The sequence below is a fragment of the Chelonoidis abingdonii genome, chromosome 1 (assembly GCF_003597395.2).
Source record: "Chelonoidis abingdonii isolate Lonesome George chromosome 1, CheloAbing_2.0, whole genome shotgun sequence".
Taxonomy (NCBI): domain Eukaryota; kingdom Metazoa; phylum Chordata; order Testudines; family Testudinidae; genus Chelonoidis; species Chelonoidis abingdonii.
The window spans coordinates 325541711-325564571 of NC_133769.1; the positions used below are offsets into that span (position 1 = coordinate 325541711).

General features: G+C 42.1%; 1 protein-coding gene across 4 annotated transcripts in view; it reads right to left on the bottom strand.

Annotated features, from left to right (window-relative positions):
• The window catches only part of B3GLCT (beta 3-glucosyltransferase), a 136142-nt gene extending 113490 nt beyond the window's left edge, over positions 1 to 22652 (bottom strand). The window contains exons 1-3 of one of the 4 annotated variants that reach the window (XM_032795960.2): positions 22482 to 22651; positions 15680 to 15741; positions 2272 to 2311 (exon numbers count right to left, since the gene is read on the bottom strand). In XM_032795960.2, the coding sequence (XP_032651851.1) occupies positions 2272 to 2311; positions 15680 to 15741; positions 22482 to 22551 (172 nt within the window). In that variant the 5' untranslated portion in view covers positions 22552 to 22651. Of the gene's footprint in view, positions 1 to 2271; positions 2312 to 15679; positions 15742 to 22481 lie in introns of all 4 variants that reach the window. The other 3 variants (XM_075061649.1, XM_032795959.2, XM_032795961.2) reach the window with 3 other exon arrangements.
• Positions 22653 to 22861: the final 209 nt, after the last annotated feature.

Below are 22861 nucleotides of genomic sequence, written 5' to 3' on the forward strand. Positions count from 1 at the left end.
CTCCAAGGACACTAGGGGAGTGATTAAGAACTGGTTCAGAGGCAAGCAATATCGCCCTGAACCTACCCCAGAGAAGAGAAAGCACGAGACCCAGAGAACAGTACCGGCAATTTGCCACAATATACACACTACCTGTATGGCCCTGAGGATGTCACATGGGATACAGCTGTGTGCTGACTGGGCTGCATGCGGCCTGTGGGTTGAGAACCACTGGCCTAGGGAGTGGCTGAGACTGTACCAATAGTGCCTAATAAATAGAAGTGAGCAGGTTATTCGGCCTTTAAAGCATCTAACCTATATTGCTTCAGGAGTTATGGCGAAGAACCCATTCATATAGACCATAGTTTTGTGTAGCATTGTGGAACATGTTCCTACCTGGTGAAAGGGTGATGGGAAAGGTTAAATGTGTGCAATCATATTACAAAGTGTGTGTAATTACATGTTGTACTCCCAGTGGAATTCTGCACCAAGAAATTAAAAATTCTGCAACAAAAAATTTTAAATATTCTGCATACAATATTTTAAAATTCTGCATATGTTATTTGTCAAAATAACACAATATAATCATACCAGTTTCAATTATTTTTGGTCATTTATTTCAAAATACCTGTCAGCAAGTAGGTCTGTAACAAGACAGACAACAAAAAAGATCCAGGAAATGTTTTTTGACAAATAGATTCCTTTACCAGGCATAGTAATACAGAACTGTAATTTGACGAGATTCAATCAAACAAAAAACTCTAGCTCTTAACACCCACAAACATTAGGAAAATAAAGGAGGACTCAAAGAGTATCTAAATTTTGTGCTTTGAGCTTATATCTAACTTGAAGTACCAGATACTCCCCATACACCTCAAAATTTACCCCCCACTTTTCACACATTCCAATATCCTGGCCATAAAAAGATATGAATACCAAACAGTGCATTTATTAAAAATAGAATACTACAAAGAACACTTCACAGCATTTTAATACCATGCAAATCATTGATCTTAAAGATAGTACACCTCTACCTCGATATAAGGCTGTCATCGAGAGTCAAAAAAATCTTACCACGTTATATGTGAAACCACATTATATCCAATTTGATTTGATCCGCCAGAGCGCACAGCCAGACCCCACCCCCGGAGCGCTGCTTTACCGCGTTATATCCGAATTCATGTTATATTGGGTGGTGTTATATCCAGGTAGAGGTGTATATAAAATGGAAGTTACTGGAAATATTAAAACATACTATATGTTAATTCACAAATTATTTTCCAATAGTGAACCACCAACAGGAAATGTTCCTAAAAGGATTCTGTGATGGAAGGCTTGGAGGCCCTGTATCACCCCGCAGCAACTGACAGGGGTCACCATGAGCCCAGAAATTGAGAAACTGCAGGCACGCACACACTTGACTGGGGGCGCTTGTGAGAGGTGGGTGCCACCCCTTTACAGATTCACTATCATGGTTAAGCCTTTCTTTGCTCCTTCTACAATAGCCTGCAGGCCAGTGTGACAGTCTGTATGAGAACACACCAGTTCACAATCAAAGATGTAAATAATGAATCTTTGTTTACTATTTTCACTATGAAAAGTTTCTCTGTTACAGAAGGATGTTTGTTTTTATTGTGTTTTATGTACTTTTCAGGTAGAGAGTTTCTCCATATTTGAAGATGGCCTGAAAATTTTCAATACTCTTTTGAACGGGTGGTACATGAAAAAAGTTAACTCCATAGTCTGCCTCAGATGGCATGTCCAGTAAAGGTATTCATTCTGCTACTTAGCATTTTACTAGTCTTTCCACAGGTGCTTAACATACATTTCTACAACTCTATTATACTATTAGACCTTGAGAGTGGTGCCTTGTAGTCTCACAATTAAGTCCTTACAATTCAGTTACATTGTAAAAAGCAACTTGATAAAAAAATACCACTGTGAGGTACTAAGCTTATTGTCTCAATTACTTTCATATCACAGGTACTCGGTTTATAAATAAGATGGATTTTTCTAACTATTAGCTCTGCAAATGGCTAGCTAGTCTATCGCTAGCTCATGCATCATCACCAGAAGATTCTGGAATTAGCAGTTAACTAACAATACTGCTGAGTAATAGGGTGCCATTTTACATGGTAACTAATCTAAGCATAACTGTACTTTAACATTACCAAGCAGCTATAAGTAAATAGAAAATAAGCATTACACAAGATCACTGACAGAACATGAGGATATATACATTTCAATATGGGACTACTTATAGCTTTGACTAAGAAGAATTTGTTTACTTACCTATGTTTATTTTATTTGATTCTCCACTTTTTCCAGACTCCTGTTTTAAGAAAAGAAAAAACCATGAGGATGCCGACAAAAATTCTAATGTTTGCATAGAGATCTAAATAATGAAGTGTTTACCAGGTTCTATCTGAATTCTTAGCATGTTTTAACACACTCTAGGATAAAAAAAACTAGTGTAAAGTCTTTCAACCCTCAGGGACAGCTATTTAATATAATAAGGACATCTTCTATATGGTCATACAATGACCGAGGCAAGGTATTTGCATATTTAAAGAATTATTGAAAAGCATTATATAATGCTTATTTCTGACAAATCTAATTATGGAGGAATTTGTTATTACTGTAAGCATTTTACTTTTTTTAAATGTCCTTCGTGGATACCTACTGTGACTAAACATATAAAAAAGTACAAAATACAGAAAAAAATCATAGCAAATTCAGGAACACCTCATTCACATGTGATCAGCTACCACATGTCTATTGCGATAAACAAGGTGGATGAGGTAATACCTTTTATTGGACCAATTTCTGTTGGTGAGAGAGAAGCTTTCAAGCCACAGAGCCCTTTTTCAGGTCTGGGAAAGGTACTTCCAGCATCACAGCACAAGGCAAGGTGGAACAGAGGGTTTAGCTTAAGTACACCTCTACTCTGATATAACGCGACCCGGTACAAAACAAATTCAGATATAATGCAGTAAAGCAGCGCTCCAGGGGGTGAGGCTGTGGACTCCAGCAGATCAAAGCAAGTTCAATATAATGCAGTTTCACTTATAACGCAGTAAGATTTTCTAGCTCCCGAGGACAGCATTATATCGGGGTAGAGGTGTAGTTAGCACATATTGTAAGGGAACATTCAAGGTAAAGTGGTCTGTTAACACCTCTGCAGTCAGAGGACAAAAAGAGGGGTTTAGTGGATTACAGATTGTTGTAATAACCCATAAATGCAGTGTCTCTGTTCAGTGAATAGTTTTTAGGGTCTATCAGAGTAATGAATTTAAGCTTGCAGGCTCGTCTTTTGAAAGCATTGTATAAATTTCCTTTGAGGATGAGGACTGATAGGTCAAATATAGTGATCGCTCTGTGAAAAAACAATGAGGAGTCCTTGTGGCACCTTAGAAACTAACAAATGTATTTGGGTATAAGCTTTAGTAATCCACTTCATCAAGTGCATGGAGTGGAAAATACAGTAAGCAAATATAAACATACAGCACATGAAAAGATGAGAGTTGCCTTACCAAATCAGGAGTCAGTGCTAACGAGGCCAATTCAATTAGGATGGAAATGCCCATCCCAACAGTTGACAAGAAGGGTGAGTATCAACAGAGGGAAAAGTATTTTTTGTAGTGACCCAGCCACTCCCAGTCTTTATTCAGGCTTAATTTGATGGTGTCAAGTTTGCAAATTAATTCCAGTTCTGCAGTTTCTTGTTGAAGTCTGTTTTTGAAGTTTTTTTTTGTTGAAGAATGGCAACTTTTAAGTCTGCTATACAGTGCCAGGGAGATTGAAGTGCTCTCCTACTGGTTTTTGAATGTTACAATTCTTGATGTCTGATTTGTGTCTGTGATATTTCCCCCTGGTGTTATGTGGACCGGTGATCTGCTAGGCCTCTCCAATCCTTGGATCTGGAAGCCAGCCTTACCCTGCTCTGCTGTGGGAACCCTCACTCCTGGGCTATTCATGCACAGCCTCTGGCATGTAAGCTCTTGCAAGCGAATGACACTAGCCAATATCTCCGGTCCCAGAAACAACCCTAGGAACCTCCGTCTTGCAGTGTCAAGTTATGCCTGCAGGACGCTGTTAAACTGACTAACTTATATAAGCTTGCAAAGAAATAGACATGTACCAGGCTTGTTATTCCAAGGGGAGCTTCTGACACACTTCAAACCAAATGCATTGCTTCAGGTAGAATAAACAAATGTATTAACTATAAAGATAGATCTTAAGTGATTAGAAGTCAAAGCATAACAAGTCAGATTTGGTCAATGAAATAAAACCAAAAGCTATTCTAAGCTGATCTTAACACTTTCAATGTCCTTACAACCTTAGGTGTTTCTCACCTAGCTGGTCACTTTTCAGTCATGCTCTCCCCTTTGATCAGAGCTTCAGTCACTTGGTGGTGGTGGTGTCTGTAGATGTAGGTGGAAAAGAGAGAGCTGGCAAAATGTCTCTCCTTTTTTTTTTTTTTTTTTTAAACATGTCCTTTCTTTCCTCTTGGCTTTGCCCCCTCCCCACCCCGCCTCAGAGTCAGGTGAGCATTACTTCATCACAGTCCCAGACTGCCAAAGGGAAGGAGGTGACTCCCTTGAGGGTCTAACAGATTCTTTTGCTGCTGCCTAAGCCAGTGTCCATTTTTCCTGTAAGGCTGGGCTGGGCTTGTCCCATCCATGCCCTGACAAGGTCTGAACTGCCTCTCTGTTCTTGGAGAGTTTTTGCATGCGCTTGCTTTAAACCATGAGGATACATTTTCAGCCTCATAACTATATACATGAAATTATAAGCTATAACCTTATAATAACATTACTGTAACAATCACTATAACATCACTATAACAACCATGCTCTGTGCATTATGAGCCTTCTGAAGACACCCAACATAATAAACTTTGCATTGGATACCACACAATCATTTTATAAAGATGAACATAGTGGTGTAGGGTGTTCCACCGAGATACAGAGCATCACACCTCCACTCTTGTTTGCTGCAAGAGGGTTAGTCACTGACTATCTCAAAGGCAGTTCTTTTTTATAGTTCTCTTGGCATCCAGTCATTAAAGCAATTAGGCAGCATGCCTCAGCTTCCCCATTCACACACAGCAAACCAGGTTGGTTTTTTTTTTTTATGGTTTCTCTGCTGTGATAAGCTTTAAATCTGTTTGCAGGTATTAACTGAGAAGTAGCATTATCATAAGGTTTAACATCCATGTTGAAATTCTTACCCCAAAACTTAACATTAGTAAGTGTAGTTTGAGGTTAGTTTGTTCATTACCCATGGTGTCCTTGTCATAGTATTCTATCCCCAATCTGCACCTTAGCATCCAAAATATTGGGGTACCAGCATGAATTCCTCTAAGCTTAATTACCAGCTTAGATCTGATAAGCTGCCACCACCCAAAAATATATAGTGTTTTGGGGCACTCTGGTCCCCCTAAAAACCTTCCCTGGGGACCCCAAGACCCAGATTCCTTGAGTCTTACAACAAAGGGGAATAAACCATTTTCCCTTCTCTCCCTCTCCCAGGCATTCCGTCCCAGGCCTATCCTGAGAGAGTAGACAGATTCAAGCTTCGTGAATCTAAACAAAGGGATTCCCTTCCCCTCCCTTCTTTCTCCCTATCTACCACCACTTCCGTGGTAAGTACAGACTCAATTCCTTGAGCCTCAACTAGGGAAAAAATAAACAGGTCTTAAAAGCAAACATTTCTTAATAAAAAGAAGAAAAAAAAAAGTAAAAAGTTGTCTCCGTAATCTAGATGGTAAATATTACAGGGTCTTTCAGCTTATAGACACCAGAGAGAAGCCTCCCCCCAGCAAAAATACAATTTAAAATACTTCCAGCAAACTACACATTTGCAAATACAGAAAACAATTAAAAGACTATAACCGCCTTTCTACTTAATACTCACTCTTCTGAAGAGACTGTAGCAGGGAGATTGGCAAGAAAGCTGGTTGCATGTCCAGTCCCTTTCAGGACCCAGAGAGAACAAAGCAAAACCCAAAAACCACAAACAAAGGCTTCCCTCCACCGAGATTTGAAAGTATCTTGTTTCCTGATTGGTCCTCTGGTCAGGTGTTTTTGATTCCCTGTTTGTTAACCCTTTACAGGTAAAAGACATTAACCCTTAACTATCTGTTTATGCCAGTCCTTTGACTCTCTTCCATGTAATCAGTCACTGGCTTCTCTTTCCCTCCAGTGTTTCCCTTTGTGCAGGCTCTTAATTTAATCATGTTTCTGGTATTCAGATATCTCAGGGTCTGGTAAGATAAGGGTCCAGAAGGATCCTGCACATTGGCTGGTCCTTTGGGGAGCGGTCTCCTAACCCCAGGACTGTACATATGTAGGAAATCCAACTCCCCTTTTGGGGTTACCCTGTGTTCCTGCCCCCCCCAGCACTGAGTCCTTCCCTGCCCCCAAGAGGGCTGTGATCTGTGCTCTCTGGGCTAGATGTATTTACCCTTTGAACAGATTCACCCTTTCCCAGCAGCTTTCCCATAACTGCTCTCCGTCTCTCACCAGCCTGGGGAAAGCATCCACCCCCCTCTGTGAGTTGGGTCATTTGTCTTCTGGCAGACTACCACCTGGCAATTTCCTGCTCTCAACTCTCTGCTGTTACAGGTGTTGGTGCTGCATCTTGATGTAATGAGAGACAGTTACTTTCCAAAAAAATTATCAGGAATAGCACCCTGAAAAATTGGGACCTGGATTGAGGTACCCTCCACCAACCCTTTCTCTGTCCCAGAGAAGTCAGCTGTGCGACCGCTCCCCCTCCAGGACGTCAGTTACACAGTTCCTTCTCAAAACCTGGGTCACAGGCTGAGTGCACAGATGCTGACCCAGCCATCCTGCTAGTGTCCTGGGCATCCTGCCCCAAGGGACTAGTGAGGGGACATTCCTGTACTCCCACTATTCCTTCCCCAGTTTCCTTCTCTGAGCCCCCTCCTTCAGCTGCAGAACTCTGCCAGCTAACAACCGGGACAGTTTCTTTAATCACTGACAACACCTCTCCTCCCCCTGTGCCTGACGGCATGTTGCCTTCTGCTGGAGAGGAGCAAGTCTCAGCCTCTCCCATACTTGGAAGCACCCTGCCTCCCTGTGTTACAGAGGCCTGGTCTACACTGGGGGGGAGGGAGTGGGGGTCGATGTAAGATATGCAACTTCAGCTACGAGAATAGCATAGCTGAAGTCAACGTATCTTAGTTTGACTTACCTCCCGTCTTCACGGTGTGGGATCGGCGGCCGCGGCTCCCCTGGCGACTCCGCTTCCGCCTCTCGCCCTGGAGGAGTTCCGGAGTCAACAGGAGCGCGTTCAGGGATTGATTTATCGCGTCTAGATGAGACGCAATAAACAATCCCCAATAGATCGATCACTACCCACCGATCTGGCGGGTAGTGTGGATGTACCCAGATTCACAGGAATCCTCACCCACTTCAGTCATTTCTGAGATCCCTTGCCCCTTTTCTGGGCTCTCCTCTGGGACACATTTCTCTATGCTCCTGTTAAGAATATAGAGAGAAGGGTAGCATAAAATCCCTCGGCAGCTATACTGAATCGCCTTACCTGTGAGGGCTTAAGCAGTTCAAATAACCTAGCTGGCACCTGACCAGAAGGACCAATGAGAAAAGAAGATGCTTTCAAATCTGGGTTGAGGGGAGAGGTTTTGTTTGAGCTCTCTCTGTTGTTCCCTCTCCAGACGGAGGGAGAGACCAAACAGGTGCAACATCTCCTGAAAATATACCTGGAATAATAGATCTAAAAATCACAGAAATTGTAAATAGGGCAAGGAAATGTGTTAGGTTATCTTTTGTTTTGACTTGTGAATTTTTCTGTACTATAGTGGTAGTTTTATTCCTGTTTTTGTACTGTAAAGCTGAGCCCAGGGGGGAATCCTCTGTGTTTTAAATCTTACTACCCTGTAAAGTTACCTTCCATCTTGATTTTGCACGTGTGATTCTTTAATTTTTCTTTATAAATAAAGTTCTTCTTTTAAGAGCCTGATTGATTTCAGTGTCCTGAAGACAAAGAGTCTGGTCTGTGCTTACATTGCTAAGGCAATTGGTTGGTATATTATTCTCAAGCCTACCCAGGAAAGGGGGGGAAGAGGCTTGGGGGGATAGGGATGCCAAGTGACCCTTCCCTGAATTTTTGTGTAAATCACCTGGTGGTGGTAGCAATATCGTCCACGGACAAAGAAAGGAATTTGTGCCTTGGGGAAATTCTAACCTAAGCTGGTAGAATATAAGCTTAGGGGTCTTTCATGCAAGTCCCCACATCTACACCCCAGAGTTTAGAGTGTGTGGGGGGGAACCTTGACAGCTCCCTAGAGCCGGTTTTGCCTCTGGTTCAGCTGTGACCTGCTGGCAGCTAACAACCTGGACAATTCTCTCCCTGGCAGGCATTACACCCCCATCCTGTCCTGATGTGGTGTTGCCTCCAGCTGCAGTGCAGGAGTTGGTCTCAACCACCCTCCCACCTGGAAGCACACTGCTTCTCCCGGCTGCAGAAGAATCAAGGAGACTCTCTCCCATTCTCTCAGCAGTTCCTTTCCCTTGGGAGTCCCAGCATAACACTCCCTCCTGCTGTAGGAAAATACTTTAACCTGAGCTAAATGGAAAAAATCATTACCAAGGAGCAGGTCGAATAGGAGGTATTCTATTACCCCCCACCCCAGTCAAAACACTTTCCAAACCATATGGATTTTAGCTATTGGTATGAGAAATCTGCTTTCGCCCACCCCTACAATCTCTGCCATTTGGCCAGGCAACATACTGGCCTTTGGGACCACACTCTGCTTAACCAGAGAGATCTGGGCCCCTGTATCCCTCTGCCCCAATATTCCCTGTCATCAGTTTGAACAGCCTTCACATGCTCCATATCTGGTACTGCAAAGGCTAACCACACAGAACCAGTGTAATAGGTTTCAATTGCTTGGGGGTGGGGGAGGATTTCTGTGTTGAGGACAGCAGAACTAACATGAGCTATTGTTTGCCTGCTTCCTCCTAGCACAGGGCATTTATTCCTCAGGCGATCAACGGAATTACACTGATAGCATCTTTTTTAACAATTACTATAACATCACTATAACAACCATGGTCAGTGCATTATGAGCCTTCTGAAGATACCCAGCATGACAAACTTTGCACTGGATACCATACAATCATTTTATAAAGATGAACATGGGGGTGTAAGGTGTTCTTCCGAGCTACAGAGAGTCACAGTGTCCATTTATTCTTTTGCACAGAGATTGTCTGGTTTGGCCAACGTACATGGCAGAGGGACATTGCTGGCACATGAAAAGTGTTCACTCACAAGTGACGTGGTGTTTTCATCTTATTTTCCTGTGTAATCTGAGGGTATTGTGATTATCTGATTTCACACACATAGCTGCTATTGGGACATTTAGTGCACTGTATGCAGTACACCACATGTGATAGGCATGTGTAGAACCCATGGATCTTGAAAGGTGTGTTGAACATTGCAGCAGAGGAGATAGGAGTGCAGGTTTTGGATCTGTTGCTCTGGCAGGGTCTAGTGATGCTTTGAGTGAAAATCATAGAAGATTAGGGTTGGAAGGGACCTCGGAATGTCATCTAGTCCAACCCCTGCTCAAAGCAGAACCAATCCCAATTAAATCATCCCAGCCAGGGCTTTGTCAAGCCTGGCCTTAAAAACCTCTAAGGATAGAGATTCCACCAACTCCCTAGGTAACCCATTCCAGTTCATCACCATCCTCCTAGTAAAATAGCTTTTCCTAATATCCAACCTAGACTTCCCTCACTGCAACTTGAGACTACTGCTCCTTGTTCTGTCATCTGTCACCACTGAGAACAGCCTAGGCTCCATTCTCTTTGGAACCCCCTTCAGGTAATTGAAGGCCACTATCAAATTCCCCACATTCTTCTCTTCTGCAGACAAATAACCCCGGTTCCCTCAGCCTCTCCTCATAAGTCATGTGCCCCAGCCCCCTAATCATTTTCATTGCCCTCCACTGGACTCCAATTTGTCCACATCCTTTCTGTAGTGGGGGACCCAAAACTGGACGCAATGCTCCAGATGTGGCCTCACCAGTGCTAAATAGAGGAATAATCACTTCCCTCGATCTGCGGGCAACGCTCCTATTAATGCAGCCCAGTGTGCCGTAGGGTGACCAGACAGCAAGTGTGAAAAATCAGGACAGGGAGTGGGGGGTAATAGGAGCCTATATAAGAAGAAGCCCTAAATATTGGGACATCTGGTCACCCTAACGTGCCATTAGCCTTCTTGGCAACAAGGGCACATTATTTACTCATATCCTGCTTCTTCTCCAGTTGATGTGTCTTGATCTGTGAGGAGCCTACCTCAACAATTAAGTGGGTGAAACTAGACAATCACTATGCTCACGTATGAAATCTCATAGGAAAATAAGACAAAAACACCATATCACTGTTGGTGAACGCTTTTCAGAATCTGACATATCAGTCCTCATCTTCAAAGGAAACTTACATCGCACTTTCAGAAGACGAGCCTAGGACCTTATGTACTCTGACAGACACTAAAAATCATGGACTGAACAGAAACACTGAATTTATAGGTTATTACAAAAATCTGTAACCCACTAAATCCCTCTTTTTGTCTTATGACTGCGGAGGTGTTAATGGACAACTTTACCTCGAATGTTCCCTTACAATATGTGCTAACTACTTAAGATAAACCTTCTGTTCCACCTTGCTGTGTGCTGTGATGCTGAAAGTACCTTTCCCAGACCTGAAGAAGAGCTCTATGTAAGCTCAAAGAATTCTCTCTCTCACCAACAGAAGCTGGTCAAATAAAATATATTACCTCACTCACCTTGTCTCTCTAATATTCTGGGACTGACACAGCTATACCTACATTGCATATTGAGATAAACAACATTCTTAAAGAAAACCCCTAAATCCATGTTACATCACAGAGTTCAAAGAAATACAAAAAGGCTGCTGCAGCTGCCCAAATAAATCTCCATAATTTCATGTCATCATATACATTTGTGATGGAATTTTAGCTGCATGCTTAGAAACAGAGTAGTGACATTACAGCATCACCGAGGAAACCAAGATGTAAGTTCTAAAAATATCTGGGGCACTTATTCAACTGATTCTGAATAAGTTGAAGACTGATTCGAAAGAGCATGTGCTTGAACTCAGCTGGCTGATAGAGATTAGGGGCTTGTCTACACTGGCAATTTACAGCGCTGCAAATTTCTCACTCAAGGGTGTGAAAAAGCACCCCCCTGATTGCAGCAAGTTCCAGCGCTGTAACATGCCAGTACAGACAGTGCATCAGAGCCGGAAGTTATGCCCCTCGTGGAGGTGGTTTTCTTAAAGCGCGCTCTGCCACGACCACACAAGCCATGTTAAAGCGCTGCCGCAGCAACACTTTAGTGTTGTCAGTGTATACTAGCCCTAAGTTTAATAGCAGCTTGGGCTTCCTACAAAAGTTCTAAAAAGAAAAAAGTCCCAGTTGGCACAGTTTCTCACTGATAGCACCTCTTCATTGCTTCAGTTTCCCCACAAGTAAAATCAAGATAAATATCTATTTCACAGAGATAGAATAAGGTTTAACTGTTTATAAAGTGTTTTGAGATTCTCAGACGGAACGGATTAAGTACACAAGCACTGTTTGTTTATTGTAAAACAGTGACCTTATTTTTAATTCCTCTACCATTGTGTCTGTTAATTCCTGACTACAAATAGACCAACCCCCCATGATATTCTTTATCATTTTTCATTTTATTTTTTGGGAATTTTGTTTTATCAACAGAGGGAAGGGAGATGTGTCAGGTCCTCCCCCTTAGGGGATGGGAGGCTCTGGAGGATGAAGGGTGGGGGATTGCAAAGCGAGGGGTGGCCAGACTGAAGCTGAGCAGCACTGCAACTCTGTGTATGGAGTTCACAAACTCCTGAAACGGGGAGTAAGGCCAAGCCTCATGGGACAACAGCCACAGGAGCCATAGGCCGAACCTGCTGATGCGGCAGGTAAACAAACTGGACCGGCCCGCCAGGGTGCTTACCCTGGTGAGCCGCGTGCCAGAGGTTGCCGACCACTGCTATAGAGTTAGGTCAACTTAAGGCAGTTTGCGTCAATCTAATTATGTAAGTGTCTACGCTACAACATTGCTCCCACTGATGTAAATTGTCCACTACACCAACCTAATAACTCCACCTCCACCAGAGGCATAGCACTTAGCTCGATGTAGTTAGAGTGATGCATTGTTTGTGTTATTTACACAGCCAGAAGCCAGCCACTCTGGGGCAGGGCTGCTCCAGCTGTCAGTGCCCCACACAGTTAAGTTAGTGGAAGCACTCCTGGTGAGGACACACAACACTGACAGTGGGGTCATAGTGTGGTCATGAACCACTGCAGTAATTACTGCAATGGCTGTACATCAACCTAACTTATCTTGACTTAATTTTGTAGTTGAGACAAGGCATTAGTCTAGTTTCCAGAAAACAGGTATCCACATTGTAAAACACACCTTCACAACTGTCACCCTCAGTAACAGTGTCAGCAAAGTAGTCAAGGGCAGAATAGTCTTTTGATGATAGACCTTCCACGCAGATGTATGATGCACATACAACCTTGCTCTCCGACACAACTGTTAAAGAGCATCTGGAGGAGACACTTACCCTTTCTGGACATACAGCCCTCAGACTCAAAATAATTTGTAAAAACAAACAAACAGGGCAAAAGCTGATAGCTGTTGGTGGTTGTTCTTAAAATTAAAATTAACACTAACATCATGCATTTGATTTGTTAGTTTGATCTATAAACCTAATAAAAAGAGCATTCATCTAATTCTCTGGGCATCCTTAACTGATTTTTTAAAAATACACTAAAATAAGCAGACCCAACAATTCCCCCAGCTCAACTCAAATTCACAGCCTCAACATAAACATAACAAATTAATCAACCACGTATAAAATCCCCACAGTCCAACACCTACCATACCCAATACATTTCATAAGCCAAGGAGAAAGATAGGCCTGGCGCATGAACATAAACAAAAACAGAAGTTTAATTTCATTTGTAATCCATAATGCTTCTATCCTGGACGTGTGCCTCTCAGCCTAGCAGTAAGCCATCCTCTAACTCTCTCAGATATGTCTACACTACAGCTGGGAGCGGTGATTTCCAGTGCAAGTAGACAGACTCACTCTAGCATGCTCACCTTAAACTAGCATGCTAAAAACAGCAGTGTGGATATTGTAGCACTGGCAGCTGCTCAGGCTAGCCGCCCAAGCATGCTAACTTGAAGTGAGCTAGCACAAATCTGTCTACCTACACTGGAAATCACTCCTCTCAGCTACAGTGAGACATACCCTCAGGTGCCCTCCATAATGGGGGCAATATTGGTCTTTGTAGCCCCTTCTCTGACCTTGAGTTAGCCCTCATCCACAATATTAAAAGAAAAGCCAGTTGAGGAATTTTCTCTAAAGAGTAAGTTCTTTCAGGGGTCACAGACGGATAGTGGTTGCTTATTATAAATTGATAGAACAGTATTTACAGTATGTCATTTTAAGTACAGGAATGTCCTCCAAAACTGCCAGGTAATTCAAGTTTTTACTGGTGAGCACACAGGGTTGTATGGTGAAGCTTGGCACAGTTGTCACCTGTGCCATTTCGGTTCTATAGAGGATTACAGTCTACAGAATTCTCAAGAGAGCACTTCTATAGGGATTAAATTAATTTAAGTGAAGTTTTTGGAATTCTAACTTAATGGGAAGAACTTCATAATGAGCATGACAAGTAAAGAGTATACTCTGGAAAGTGACAGAAGAAAGCAGCAGAGAATCCTGTGGCACCTTATAGACTAACAGACATTTTGGAGCGTGAGCTTTCGTGGGTGAATACCCACTTCGTCAGACGCAGGACAAGTGGGTATTCACCCACGAAAGCTCACGCTCCAAAACATCTGTTAGTCTATAAGGTGCCACAGGATTCTCTGCTGCTTTTACAGATCCAGACTAACACGGCTACCCTTCTGATACTTGACAGAAGAAAGATTTCCATTGTTTCTTTTAGTTCTATGTTTGACTGAGAAGTTACATTGGAAGTAGCCAAACAAAAAAGCAACTGATGGTAATAAAAATGTGATGACTTATCTTTCATACCAGAATGCATGTATGTCAGTACATCAAAAGTTTGTGGTACAGAAATTTGAATTTATTAAGATTAATGCTGGAGTAGCAATTTTATATCCAGTAAAAATTAAGATTTATAAATACATTAATTAGGTCTTTGACTGTGATGATGCCAAGAGATTACTGGATGCAAATTCTTCAGCTGATTAAGAATAAAAGATAGATATTGCTCACAGAGTCTGTTCCTGACTAATTAGCTTTTGGTTCTGGTTTTTTGTTGTTTTTTTTAAAACCCAAAACCTAGCAATTTTGTTATTCAACTAAATGGGGCCACGGATGGCTTTACCTGAACTTAAGAGTTACTTATGTGGTGCTCTCACAATGTAAAAATTAGATATTCAAGTTTTATTTGCACAGTGGCATGCACAGAAATATGTCAGATTTAATTTAGTAGAAAGGCACCCATTTGCTCCTCAAGTTATTCCATATTATTCAAAATCAACAAAGAAGTAAAACGTAACACTTCTTATCCCCACTCACCAAGCAGGTGTACGTACACACACACACAAAATGAAGAGTGGGAGGAGCTCTGTGTTGATAGTGTTGGGTGTTCAAAATGTACTTGGATAACTGTCAACTGCTGTTTACACCAACTACTAAAAATAAAATTTTAAATATAGATTAAGGTTTTTACTCTACATTTAAAGGAGTACTGGAAAGGAAAAATATTTCTGTCCTCCAATTACTTAATACACCTCTACCTCGATAAAACGCTGTCCTCAGGAGCCAAAAAATCTTACCGCATTATAGGTGAAACCGCATTATATCGAACTTGCTTTGATCCACCGGAGTGCACAGCCCTGCCCCTCACTGGAGCACTGCTTTACTGCATTATATCCAAATTCGTGTTATATTGGGGTAGAAGTGTACAATAACTTTATTTACAGAGTGACTCCTTGTCATGCCAAAGCACTCCGCTTACTGTACAAAAAAACCTACCTAAACATGTGATAATGAAAGACTTTAACTGACATAACCAACTGGCAAGACAGAAGAGGAAGACAGAGTAGGAAAGCAGCTACCACAATATGTGATCAGTACCACAAAATGGTAGAACTTGACAGCTTTAGGTCTCAGCAATGCAGATTTGGAGACTTCCATAAGCCAATTGCATATACACTAAATTTATGTCTAAGCTGTAAAACAAATTTTAGAAGATATCTGTTAGAAAAACAGATTGTTAATGAAATAAAGGCATAACTCTTAAAATACAAATATCAAAATATATTAGATCCAGTTTAAGAAAGGGACTGAAATGAATAAAATCAATATAGGACTAGATGTGGTCATTCTAAGAAAACTTTGGGTGGGAAAAGCTGCAAGATAGAGGCTCTAGAAAAGTGGTATTACTAACGATGTGCTTGGTGCCTCAGAGAAAATAAGACAGCATTAGGTCCTGGTTCCAATGAAGTCAATGACAAAGCTCTCACTGAGTTCAAAGGGGTCAGAATTTTACCCACAGTCTCTGCCCCAAAGATTTTATAATCTAGATGGTACATTACTGTTGGGACAGAATTAGAATTTACTACCTGTGATACCAGTTGCTCAATCTGTTCCTTTGCATCTTCAGCAGCTACACTTATAGCCAAACCTGGGGGGAAAAAAGCAAAAAAAATATTTTTTCAAAATACAGTAGTCGATCATTGCATTGGACAAAGTTCGATCTATATAGGACAAGAAAGCAATTTAGGTAATAGAGTCACTTAATGTGGAGAATATTTGTGATAATCTTTTCAACCATTAGACAATCTGCTGTTCGAGAAGCTGCACTGCTGTAGCCTGAGAATTTTGCTATCATACATCTCTGAACAGAAAATTGTTCTTTGATGTGAGGCCAACTGATTTTGGCTTCAAGTCAAAATAAATCTCATTAAAAAAAGAAAAAAACATCTGGCCAGTCCAATGATTCAGATGATAGTACAATGTGCTATCATATGGGAGGACCTAGATTTCACTCTACCCTGAGGTTAAGGGTTGTGTTTATTATACAGAAGACCCACTGGATATTCAGCGTGAAGGCGAGTTCATACACAAACTCTCTGAAATACTGTCAGGAGCTGGCATAAAACTGTCATAATCGAAGAGGGCCATAATATTTCTTGGTCACTTACTCTAAACAGCAGTATAGCGGTTTCTAATGCATGGGGAAAGGAGGTCCAATCAGAAATCAGCAGGGATGAATTGAGGCCCAGGCTCCCAATTTGGACTGACCTAATATTATCTTGCGTCCCCGCCCATTGATAAGTTAAAACTGCCTTAGGGGCACACATGTCCACATTAATAAAAATATTTTTTTCAAATGTTAAATACTTAAACTTTAGAAGAAAATTAATTTTTATGCTCCCTTCTCAATGTAACCTTTTAGTCAATTATGTCTCAGTTTACCTGCCTGTAAAATGAGGATATTTATCTTAGGGGGCTGAGATGCTGTTAAGATTTTTTAATTGAAGGTGACAGAGAAGCGAAGAGTATTCTGAACCAAAACTGCTATAATTTAAGGAAGGCTCCAAAGACTCCACTCAGCCTAGTCACTTATTACACAATTACTGTTTCCCTTGACACTGACAAAGCCTTCTTCTGGGTCAGATGTAGTTTCTTATTGCAGCTTTTAAACATATATAGTCTGGAATGAATTTTTTTATAAAGAGTAGCTATTCATTTTTTAATCTACTTAGACAGAATACTAGTAAACAGTATCCCCACTAGGCATCTTGTAATTTTGGAGGAGGACTAGGCAGGATTGTCCCAACTCCTGCTTTTTCATCTCTGGTTATCCATAGTCCTGTACCCTTTAAATTAGAGCCCAACTGTCAGTAAATATCTAAGAGTTGTATTTCATGACATCCCAGCTACTGCTGAAACTAATCTCTAACTCATACCAGTAAAGACAAGAAAACATTGGTAAACAGCCACCCCAAAACATCTAAGAGGGAAGACTTGATTTCATTTAGACTCCAGTTCTTTCAGGGATTACGCATGGGAGGACACGTGGGATTCAACGGGACTTTCCATTAATACAGGGATCTACCGGCACAATGTTACTTATTTTCAAATCAGAAACTAAGAAATCATTTTGCACTTCTGTTTTGAAAGGACACAATGTGTTTTGAGAACTCCAGTGTTTTCTAATGAACAACAAAGGCTACACTACCATTTTTGTCAGCATAACTTATGTCGCTCAGGGGTGTGAAAATACACACACCCCTGAGCGACATGAGATATACCGACAGAGGCATCGGTGTGAACAGCGCTATGTCGGCAGGAGAGCTGCGTTGGTTCAGCTGTGCCGCTCTAAGCTCACTAATACAGACATTGCCAAACACTAATTTTATACCTCTCTGAAAACCTCAAAACCTTATCCTCTGTCCACTGCATGAATCAAAATAACTGCATTTGGAGCACTACACAAGGAATACCTCGCATAGGCAAAATAGCTCCATATCCTCTATTTGACAGAATTCTAATTTCAAGATCAATGCAAGAAATCATCTTTTGGGAAATTTAATATTCGCAAGGCATTAACTTGAAGATGTATCACCAGGTAAATTGTGTTGCTTTGCATGACTGCAACATAAATATTGAGTTTCATTATTCTTGATTTCTAACACGCTGGTGAGGGGTTGCATAAAGAGATGTGACTTTAACATGCAACCAAGACTGAAAAGAAATACTTCCTCTCTCAGACCTTTAAATAACTCATGCAACACACTTTCTGAGATTAATATTTTATAAATCTACAGGATCCTTGAAACAAATCAAAGCTTAGACAGCTAACCTGGAAAAAAGACCTAGACTGTGCTATACCCATGACAGCACAGAAAAAAATCTAAGGGCTTATATAGAGATGAAGTAGGTTATAAATCTCTCTTTTTTTATATTGTCAAAAGGTATGTGGATCCCACATCCCTTGCTAAATCTGTTATTCCCATCTCCTACTTCTGCTGTTCACCTGGGACACCAAAATTCACTTTTTGGACACAGTCCAGAAGAGTAATGACACTGGTAGTCTAAATACGTCACTATCCTTATTCTTGATAATTTTACATTCTCAGCTCTGCTCTTTTCCAACAGATAAGCACAAACATTTACTTTGTATCCTTCGTACTAAGCGAACTGGGAAGACTTTTCAAATATTCACATAGGCCACTAGTGGCTTCAGAGTTTAACATGCACAAATATTGAATTATCTTTTGGCAGACAGACAATCAGCAGAAAATGACTGCTCAGAGAATCTCTTAATACTCAGGAACCACTCCCTAGGTAGATTACTCAGTGCTGTGAAAAGAAGGCACAAGGCAGAGCCCAGCAGACTAGACTGTAAGCTCTTTGAAGTAGGGACTGTCTGACTGTTCTGTGCCAATGCGGTCCTGGTCCAACACTGGGGCTCCTAGGCACCACCACAATACATATAACAACAATAACAGTGGCCTTTCTCCAAACATTGTCACAAATTCAGACAATTGCAGTATGTTTCATTTAATGTTTCTCAGAAGAGACCTATTGGGTGCTCCAAAACTCACAAGGACCCAAATGCCCACTCTGCCCTCCCAATTCCAGAAACACTTCCCCTAATGTTTGTCACCCAATATACATATACCACACGCACCCCTCTGAATAGTTACCATATTAAATGATCATCATAAAAGTATTAGGAAAAGAATTTGATTAGCCAGCGAATGTTCCAATTGTGGAGGCACCAAGAGAAACCACATAAGTCAAACTCATTAACCAATTTACCTTGCAGGCAATCTTTACAATTGTCTAAGAAAAAATAGCAAGGAAATCACATAAGTGTTACCTGCTATTTTAAGTTCACGTTTTTCATATTTCAAGTACTGTAGACTTTGACCTGGTTGGCACCTGTAGTTGTTTACGTGATTTGCACAGCAATCAGCCATAAGTTGAAAATATCAAGTTCAGTCCTCACCCTGTCTGGCTGGCTACCAGTAGCCATTCTGATTCTACTTCTATAGTAACTGAAGTTGAATAAGGTAAAGGACAGCAGAGCACTTTTAGACATTTAAAACCCTGTCCTCACTTTTACCACTATGATATCTGTTTCCTTTGATAACGGAAATGAAAATCAGAATCAGCAGAAAAAGTCAGACTCCTTGGTTTTCAGCCCATTCCCACCAAAATTGGAAATTGAAATCCGGGAAAGTAAAATAATCGCTTTTTAATTACTATAGATTTTTTTCTAAAGTTCCCCATTACAATGATGAAAATTGGGATGGGAAAGGTCACTGGCAGACAGTATTGGAGAGGGAAAGCTCTCACTTATCTTTTCCATTGCTCAACAGGTAAACAGCAGACTATTATAGAATCAAGGTTCATAATAATGTAAATGTAAAGAAGAACATTTTAAGTGTTCCCTTTTAGAAACAAGAGAAGCTTCCACACACTTAAAATGAGTAAAAATCTTTCATTTAAGTTATAAATATTTTAAAACATTTATAAGAGCAAAAGCATAGTCTAACCAGACCATACTAAAGCTTATACCAAGGGACCAAAGAACATTTATTATATCTTCCTCTTTGAGGGCCTGACTTCAGGGAGCTTTGAATCAAAGGGAGTCTTTCCAGCTGAGATGCTTTGCATCAGTCTTTTAATGAGCTAAGGGAAAACTGTGATATTATCCCTTATCTTATGAAAGTCTTTTCATGTGTTATTGTTTACATATGTCAGAAAACATTGTCAATAAACAGTTTTCAAAAATTTAAAATTCTTGGGAACAGCTAGGTTTAGAATGCTGAAACAGCTGATATTACTGCCTCTTGTAGGTACAGCATGCAAGACAGGGACTCCTCGGACTTTTACTAATTATCATTTAATGAAAAAGACATCCTTTCAACCTGGATCTCTCTTCTGGTGCCCTGTATTATTTTGCTGCCTTTGTCAGATTCTCACAGCACACCAGGGTTTATGGCTTGATATGTTTCCCAAAGTAACATCTACATTGCTGCTGTTACTCAGACAGATTGGGGTCTTCAATACTGAGACAACCCAGGAGCAGTAAAGAGGCAAAATAAATCAGTCTTATCTATTTACACTGAAGTTTCTATACCAGCTCTTCTTGACTGCTACTACCCTATTAACGTCAAAGGCTTCTAACCTAATCAGTAAAGAGCAAAGTCTCATTAGTGCTACAAACTTGTTAGGCCAGAGTTTTGAGAGGTACTGTGAGCTCCAGTACCCCAAACATTATGTAAGGCAATTAAAACAAGTCACATTTAATTTTTTAGGTTAGCCCCTTAAAGAAGCAATTGAGACATGTATGAAAAAATATTCAGGCTGAAGTCACCATTTTAAACTATTAAAAATTATTCCTTATATTGTTTACTATGTACACAATCTCTTTATATGAAAAATAAGATTGGGGGGTTTTGCGGGGAGGAGAGGGTCATTCTATTGTGCTTCTTTATGAAAAAGTCTTGAGCGCAAGACTAAGTATAAAACTATGTAAATATTTTTCTCCACTGTGCATGTTACCATCAAATATGTTTGGTAGAAGAAAGTTCTAAGACATCTTATTACCTTTACCCCTTTTTGGTAAAATGGCAATGCATAAGAATGTTTAACATTGTTGAGAAATATTCAACTTTCCTTCTGCCATCTCAAAAGCGCAGGATGCTTGTGAAAGAAGAGGCTGCTCTTAGCATAAAATAAAAGAATATTTCTAAGACTATGCAAACTAAGGTTCTGATCCTCCAATGAGCTCCATGAGAGCAGATCCCTAAACCCATACTGACACCCATTGACTTTAACTGGGTCCACACACCTACAATTTCATTGCCCTCTCCCCCTTTTAAAGTGAATTAATTTTTAAGGTATTTTTTTAAAAACTGACTGACTTTTTCCCCCTTACACATCAATAAACTTGAAGCTTCTATTCTAAGGCTGGGATGACAGTTTGGAGGAAGCGTGATTCACCTTCATCAGGAAAACTGTTTCAGTGAGATATTTACAGTTAAGCAAAATCCTTCATCCTGAGAGGGACTGAAATATGGCTTTAAAAAGAGACTGAGATAGTTTAACCCCAAAATGCAGTTATTTTAGTGAGGAAGATAAACTTTACAAGAAAGAAAAATCAGTATTTTTATTTCAGTTGAAAGTTTGTTTATATTTAAATATTCCCCTGCAAGGTCTGCAACCCCAAAATTGTGCTAGTGAAAAGGAACCAGATATCAAGGTTGGTTAAGAGCAAATTGACGATGCTATGTTATTCTCCAAGATCAGAGAAATTTTTTCAGAGCACAAATAATGGGGGAAAGAATAGATTTGGAAGAGTCTTTCATTTTTACCCACCCAAGGCAGTGGTTTCCAAACTGTGGTACATAGACCACTGGGCAGTGGAAAGTCCGCTGCTCACATGGGACTAACTCCCCTCTTTTAACTCCCATCTGCCAAACCCATATTACAGGTCAGGTAAACCACATTAACACTGAGAGAGCATTTCCCTTTTCATGTTAGCAATTGCTCCTTGCAATATTGATATATGGGGAGATGCTCCATGACACTTTTCTATATAAGAGGTGCTCCACACATCCTAAAAGCCCTGCAGCACCCCTGGCCTAAACGGCAATTTGGAATAGATGTAAGAATTATTTAGTTTTTAAAACACTTGACTTTTACTTGACTGGGTCCCCATCCAGCCTTAAGAGCTGGTAATTTCTCTAGGACTCTACCTAAAGGTTGTGGAATCCCCCTCACAGGAGGTTTTTAAGAGCAGGTTGAAGAAACACCTGTCAGGGCTGGTCCAGGTTTCCCTGGTACCGCACAGCGCTGGGGTTGGGGCTCCCCAGCAGGACCTTTCTGTCTGTGACTGAGCCTCTACGCAGCCACCAGTACTTCACAAACAGCACAAGGCACAACCCCGGCCCTGGCACCTCCTCCCGCCGCAGCCCGCGGGGCTGGGGCTCCGGGGGAGGAGGCACCCCCGAGGCTCCCCCGCCGGCCGCCAGACTAACTAAGGGAGGCTGCAGTCCCTTCCCCAGTGTCCAGGGAGCAGCCTGGGACCCTACCTCGCCCCGGCGCTCGCGGCCAGCAGCACCCCCGGGCGGCAGGCGAAGGGCTCCCGGCCCTCACCACCGAGCCTCCCGCCCGGCGCGGGACGCTCCGAGTCCGGGCAGTCACCGGCCGGCGAGCAGCAGAGGGCGCCGTGCGGGGCCCGGGGAGGCGGCTGCTCCATCCTTTCCCAGCCCATCCCACCAACAAACTTCGAGGAAGGAGGAACGTCCCTCCGCAGCCACTTCCCGCCCGCGGCTCCGGTGCCGCCCCCGCCCGGTCTCTCCCCCGCCAACAGCGCGCAGACCGAACCCCCCGGCCACTCACCGGGCGCGCAAAGCGGCGGCAGGAGCAGCAGCGCGGGGAGCAGCCAACAGCCGCCGCGCTCCCGAGGCATCCTGGCAGCGGCCGCAGCCCGCGCGGCGAGGGGAGCGGTGCGTCTGGCTCCCCGCCTCCCTCTGCGGCAGGAGCTCAAGCCCGCGGCCTCAGGGTGGTGCTTCTGCCGCCGCCAACCCGCCCCGCCTGAGCGCAACCCGGCGCCAGGAATCAGAGAGCAGCCGCGGCGCGTGAGAGACGCCATCTAGCGGGCGGCAGGGGGCAGGGCGGCCCCACGGAGCTCCACACACCCAGCGGCTGACGAGCTTGGCTCACCGACTCCACCTTCCTGCAGAGACCCCCCCCACTTACTCCCCGCACGTCCCTCTTTC